The sequence below is a fragment of the Trachymyrmex septentrionalis genome, unplaced genomic scaffold (assembly GCF_001594115.1).
Source record: "Trachymyrmex septentrionalis isolate Tsep2-gDNA-1 unplaced genomic scaffold, Tsep1.0 scaffold7, whole genome shotgun sequence".
In the NCBI taxonomy this organism is placed as follows: Eukaryota; Metazoa; Arthropoda; class Insecta; order Hymenoptera; family Formicidae; genus Trachymyrmex; species Trachymyrmex septentrionalis.
Window position 1 is genome coordinate 2,059,337 of NW_017305884.1, and position 7,195 is coordinate 2,066,531.

At 40.1% G+C, this 7,195-nt stretch overlaps 1 protein-coding gene across 1 annotated transcript in view; it reads left to right on the plus strand.

Annotated features, from left to right (window-relative positions):
- The first annotated feature begins 1,623 nt into the window (after window positions 1-1,623).
- Window positions 1,624-7,195, plus strand: part of LOC108753619 (collagen alpha-1(I) chain) — a 302,527-nt gene continuing 296,955 nt past the window's right edge. Inside the window, exon 1 of the mRNA XM_018495385.1 lies at window positions 1,624-3,273. Within this exon, the coding sequence (XP_018350887.1) occupies window positions 3,263-3,273 (11 nt within the window). The 5' untranslated portion in view covers window positions 1,624-3,262. The remainder of the gene's footprint in view (window positions 3,274-7,195) is intronic.

Below are 7,195 nucleotides of genomic sequence, written 5' to 3' on the forward strand. Positions count from 1 at the left end.
ATGTTCCCCAAAAATACTACAAACTAAAATACTGTTTAATAATTTCATCATATCCAAGAAGTAAAAAAAAACACACAATTTGTTAAAATATTTTAAAAAAAAATCGATTTTTTTGTAACATTTTCTTTTCATATGCACGCATCAAGTATTTTAATAATATTATGATAAAATTGTAATAAAAATATTGTAATAAAATTACGTATATATATATAAAGAATTTGAAGAGATAATACTATTGAATCGTTTCTTTCAAATCGACTGCTATCAAGAACTTCCAATTGAGATTTGAGATTTTATTTCCATTATAAAGAATATATAAAAAAAATATCAACTTAGTATTATAATTATTATTTTTATTAAAATAGTTAATAATGCATATGAATAGTGTTATATATAATAAAAGAATTATTAAAATTATTAAAAATTATTAGGATTATTAAAAGTAAAAAGTTAAAGTGAAAAAGAATTGTATTTTGAATGAAATAGATATTAAGTGGTTTTTAATAATTTTACAATCATATATACAACTTTAACGAATAAAATTATTTCGACTAAATACCTACATCATATGTATGTATATATCTATTTTATTAATAGTTAAATAATCTTTTAGTATTAATTGCTATTTTATAATAATATTCTATGAAATAATCTCAATCTAAATTGACATATATCACGTAATATCGGTTCAGAGAATAGGATACATCTTCAGAAGTGATCCACAATAAGATTTGCTTTACGAACATGACCTGGATCTTAGATCGTATTACAGACTATACGAATGTAATTCGGATGATAAATCCTTGACATTGCAGCGGATCTGATGGTACATCCTCCAAATTGATGCGGGCGGTATCAGCACGCTAACGTTGACATATACACCTTCCTCATCGTCGAAGTTTCCATGGATGCGATTAATATATTCGGACATCGCATATTTCATCTTGTATATTTATTATAGTATTTTTTTGCTATATCATCTTACAACGCATTAAAATAAAGAAAGATTAGAAATCATCTCTCGCGTGGCTTTGAAATTCCTTAATTATTGTGGCAATTAATCCTACAGTAAACTCGGATCTAATTGAGAGGATTTCGCAATCTATTTCTCTGTTTGCGCACTCGTGAAATTTACTTCGCAAGAATTCTTTATCCGCGCAATAGTCTTTCGTAATTTTTCCCTCGTTATTTCCATCGGGCAAACACTAACTCTTTGAAAACCATCGAGCCACATTCCAGTAAGTTCCAGCACAGATTTGCAATCGTTCTCAAAACGTAACCTTGATTATTATACCGTTGGCTTATTCTCAACGCGTTTATTTCATAGTACGGCTATCTCCGAAATTAGCACTTGGTACCACCAAGCAGTTACCCGATCCTTCCATAAAATAAACGTTCGTCGCGAATGCGGAGGAGGATCGTAGATTCGCATTTGGCCTACACGTGCATGTGGATGGCTCTATACTTATTTCAAGGACTGGTTGCATCAAGTTTCGATGCTGACGGCGACGTTTTTCAAGAGGATTCACGGCGGTAGAGCCGGTTGGCTGCCGGGCCGTGAGATGGCGACGCACTGACCGGCGCCGAGCGTCGTACCGGCGGCAGTCTCGGGGACGACGCCGTCGCCGCCACGTGGGGAGCGAATTTGAATCAGCCGCCACCGGTCCCGGCCTGTTGTTCCATCGTGTCGGCGCGATCGTTCGCACCGGTGCTCACTCGCGATCCCTCTCGCGCTTTGTCGCATGGAATTCCATGATCCGCCGCGCGACCACTTCGAGAGTCCAAGGGTAAGAACGGTTGGCAAACCGGGAAAAGAAAAGACGGAGGAAAGATATTTGACGATTAAAAAAAAAAAAAACTGAAAGAAAGAGGGAACCATTGACGCCAGTTTAAAACGATCCCAAAGAGTGGATCGCGTGAGAATTCCGCAAGGAGAAGAGAGCACGCGAGAGAGATAAAAACGGATAATCGGTCATCTCGACGATTCAGAAAAAGAAGAATCTCTTCGGATTATCCTCGGTGCGTAACAAAATATTAGCGACAAGTATTCGCGATAATAATCGCCGAGCCCGAGAGAGCAGGTATCACGATCGCGCAGGTCATTGTTCTCCATCACCAAGTATCGACGACACGCCGAGAGAGAGAGAAGAAAGGAACCCGAAGTGATTGACACGAGAGAACGGGTAAACGTAGAGGACTGGAGAAACAGTCAGGCAGTCATCCGTAACGGAGACGCGTACCAGCGCGGAATTCGCAATCGACCGCGAGTGTCAACACGCGAGATATACCGGCGTCATCGTGCATCACCGCCACGTGACACCACCAGCTCTGTCATCGGTTCTCGGAGTAACAATTTCCTCTTGAGCCACGTGACGGCATCGGCCGATCTGGGACAGCCGGCGACCGGGCCTGGACTCGTAATATCGTCGTACGCCGGGTGAGTCGTGAGATGCCACGGTGAGGCGAACAGTGGGAAAACAGAAGTACGTAACAGGCTCGCGTCAGCTCCCGTCTTCGATGAAATCAGCAGCGTAAATCCAGCGTCAACTCGATACACGTCGCTCCGAGCGTCGTGATTAGCGTCGCGACGTGAAGCACGCGAGGCGCGTCGGAAGCGGCGACGGGAACGTCGCGTCGTAGAGAGAGCGGAGTAACGGAGGCGAGGCAGAGGAGAAGAGCAGTCAGCAGCGGGAGAGGGAGAAAAATCAAGAAGGAAGTAGCAAGTGTCACGAAGGGACCCTTGTCAGTGAGTGGTGGACCGTGGTGCGGATCGTGGGGGCACCGCGCGCGTGCGACAAGGATCTCGGCTCGGAGACAGAGAGAAAAGAGCGAGAGGGGAGGAGACGCAGGAGGACGACGGGCGGGGGGTTAGCAAGCACGCGCAGCGAGAGCTCGCGCTCGATACGGGCACGCGCGCGAATTCGACACGATCGCCGACACTTCCGATCGCGCCGGCCGGCTTGGTACGGAAGAGGGCTGTGACCTTGCGACCCGACCTTGGAAATTGGCGCCACCGTCGATCGCGTCGTTTTATCTCAGAGCGCGACTCGCATTTTTCGCCGCATAATTCGCCCGCTAAGCTTGAACTTTTCGGCGTAACTTCGTCGCGAGTGCTCGGAAGGAAGAGGAATACCATTTAATTGGTCTCTTTGCGATCGCTAATCGGGACCGTTTTTCAACCGATTCCTTCGATTTCCGGAGACCGGAGGAGGGACCGCGAACGACTGTTACTACGATCTGTACGCCGATGGAATGACTCAATATGCCGCTTAGGTGAGTGAAAGCTATGAATGCAAATGGGCCGGTTTCACGCGAGGTATCTAGCTGAGGGTGATAATTAAGCGGAAGGTGAATTAGAGGGTAAACGAGAGACGAGAGCCACAGGTAGGCCGTGCCCGGCCGAGAAGTGGAAACGCCACTTTAGTCATCTCCGGTCTCAAGCCTTTGACGCTCGATGACTCGAGAGATCTTCTATTAGGGTTGAAAGGGTTGATCAGTGTCGTGTAAAGTTTCAACGAATTCACGCGTAGTCGATGCGGGCGTTCAAATCGATCGTAAAATTAACGAAAATTTGTCCGATTGATTTGAACGTCCGAAAATAATTAGACTAAAGTGAAAGAGACGAGAATGTCACAACCAAAGCAGGCTCACGATTTTTACTAAAAGTTTGATTAAAATAATAACTAAAATTATACAGTTACGTGATTTGATATTAAAACGATGACAAATAACGTCAGCTTGCTGGGAAATGCACATGCGTGATTGTATTATATTGTTAGTTATTAATTCAATAAAACGCAATTTGAAAACTGCTAATTCCCACGTGTGCGACATCACACCGTGTCGCATTTAATTCGACAATAATAGTACACAGGAGAGATGGTTTTGCTGAAGTGCATCTAGCTAAAAATTTAGCTAGGCACAAATCTGTGAAATGACAAAAGGATTCTAATCTAAAAAAAGAATTGTTAGATTAGTAAATAATTCCTACTAGTTACTTTGACGGTCTGACAAAATTCTCTTCAAATCTGTATCTACTCTAAATTACTTACGTACTTTAGCAAAATCATTCTTTCCGTGCGTGGACCTACAATATCATTGTAAGATACTCGTTCCAAGTGATAGACTATCATGAACTCTTTGCGATTGAATTTTCATGGCTAAGAGTTTCGCGCTCACATTTCAAAAGGCGCCGCGTTCATCATACGCTACAAATGTAGCTGTACAAAACGGACTTCACTGCACTTTTATTGCCTGTAATCCGCTTGCTGTACACCTGCGCTCGCAGTGTATTCGCGCGTGTCGCGGAAGTGTCGCGCTTCAAATCTGCCCCGATCGCGAGCGTGCACGAGACACCGAGGGAGATGAGCAAATCCTCTTTCACCGTGCCGGCGGAGCAGTCACACACAGAGATTGTTGCGTAGAACCTGTTACACACTCAACGTATAATCCTTAATTCGACGATTTATTACACCGCCACAAAAGAGAGCAGCGAGAACCGAATTTATTCCCTTGTTTCTCCGGCTAAAACCCTCCTCTTGCAAAAATTCACAATACAAATTGCAATTGTTATTGCACTATTTACAAATGTGTCATATAATTATGTACACGATAAACATGTATTATACCAGCTTAACTACGCATTTACTATCTTTATGTCGCTTACTCTTAGCTGGAAGTTTTAAACTTTCCTCTATTTTTCTCCCTCATATCCCCTTTCTGTAAAAATTTATAAATTGTACCCTGTTATTCTACTATTTACGTACAAATATATCATTTAATTATGCATACGATAAACGTGTATTATAAATTCAGTGTAACAGCACGTTCACGATCTTTATATTTGTTGATCTTAATTGGAGATTTTCAACCCCCACCCCCCCCCCTCTTCTCTTTTTCTCTCTCTCTCGGCGCTTTAGAGGATGCAATCCTGAAACGCGTAATAAATAACGATATCTATCTATCTCTCTATCTCTTTTCTTGTAAAAATTTATAAATTGTTACTTTATTACTATTTACAAATGTCTCATACAATAATGCATATGATAAACATATTATAAACATCCAATTTAATCGTATTCACTATTTTTATATCGATTAATTTTAGCTGATCATTTAAAACCTTCATCTATTTCTTTTTTTTTTCTCCCTCTATCTTCCTTCTTGCAAAAATTTATAATATACAATTGTTATTAATCTATTATTTACTTTATTGCACGTATAATTATGTAAGTAGATATTACAAGCAGCTTAGCCGCGCATTCACTATCTTTATATCGGTCAATCTAGACTTACGACTTACAGAGTTTTAAATAGGAAACTATACCGAGGATTATCTGGAAATTAAAAAGGAGACGACGTACACTGAAATCAAAAGGCAGGCATTCATGATTTATCGCGCGCGAGAAATAATCTTGGAAGGTGATTCCGCTATATATCGTGAAAACACGTAAATTCGCTTAAGATCGTTCGAGAAACAAGATCTAAGGGCGTCTATGTGCCATCGAGGAAGTCATTTACGTGCAATAATTAGACGTGGATATTTCCACAGGCTTTTAGTAAGCGTAAGAGATGTCGGTGCCGTCGTCTATACTCTGACGTATATACTCCAAGTACGGCTATTATTTACGATCGCAACGAATGCAGCTGCACCCAGTGACAGACACTTTCGGGACGACAAACCGCTCGACGTCGTCATTGTCACCCGTAAAATTTCGCGCGAGCCTGGGCTTCGCGTTCGACGGCGGCGGCGGTAAATTTCGAAACATCCGGCGGCCGCGCGCATCGGGAAATATTTCGCGAAATAATGGTACGTTTTGCCAAGAACGCCAGTGCACTAGAAATTTGCCTTTTCGACATACGTAACATAATTTAAAGTTTTAATGGGATCGTACATCTCACGGCTGTATGGCACTGCCGCGCGCGTGTGCTCTGAAAACGCACCGTTCCATAATTACGTAATTTCAACGTTGTAATAACGAACTTGCATAATTTTATAATTTTGCTACAAAGCATTGTGGATTATTCCAGTACTAATCTTGTCGAAGGTATTCGGTTACATGTCATGTCGCGACGTCATCTTAGCCTAAATTTGATCAAAGCTCAATGCAACATAAAATCCGCGATTAACTCCATCATCTTTGGATCACACTCTTAATCCTAGAATGCTGCGGTACGTAAATGTGACGTGCAAATAAGCGAGGTCATTGAGCATTGAGCTATGTCTTAAGTGGTCATCAAAAGGTCTAATCTGTTGTGTTAATAATTAGAACAAGCGGGGAGATAAGCTTTTAAAAATTCAGTCCATTATATATCAATTTGAATCTCTTGGTCAGTCTTAATAATAGAGAGCGTGATAAGTGATTTCAATTTTAAAGCAGCATTTGTGTTATTTATAATATATGATTGAATAGTCAGTAAATAATTATATATTTTTACTTGTTATTTATACCAGAGAATAGGTTCTGTTACAGAATTTTTATGATAATGAGATACTTTCGTGAATGTACAAAATACAGATTCTTTTTCTAGCAAAAGAGTATTTTTTTTTTACAAAAAAAAACCTGTACTACGGTTAAACTAAAAATTCTGTTGTCTAAATTTTACCTTTTCTATCCTATAACACACAACTTGTTAACACAGCGTTGAGAACAATATGTACAAAACAAGAAGTTGCCATTCAATAAAGTACAGACTCAGATATGATGAATAAAATAAGGAAAAATATGGAATTAAATATGAGGAGTTAAGAAAAAGTTAAATTAGGATGAAAAATCATATTGTTTGCCTCTGAAATTATTCCTAATAATCTTAATTCTTAATTTGCACTAAAAATCTTAATTTGCTCTAAAAGCGTACTTAACTATTACAAGATCAATGAGAAAAAATAAATTTTTGAAATTGTATTCTTCTTTTTGCATTCATTTCGACACTCACCGATTCAGTTAAGAGTGGCCTATTTTCTCGGATGTACATTTACATAATGCATTATGCATTATGTAATAGCAATATTGTATCACTCAATATCGATAGCGTTTTAAGCATCGTGTCGTTGTTGCGTCAGGCTAAAGACCCTAATAAAGCCATAATTATACTACAGGTTGCCGATTGACAGTTATATTTTAGTCAATTACGATGCAGCTAATACGGATTAACTGCAATGTGATTAGCTAAAATAGAACCGTTAACCGAGAAC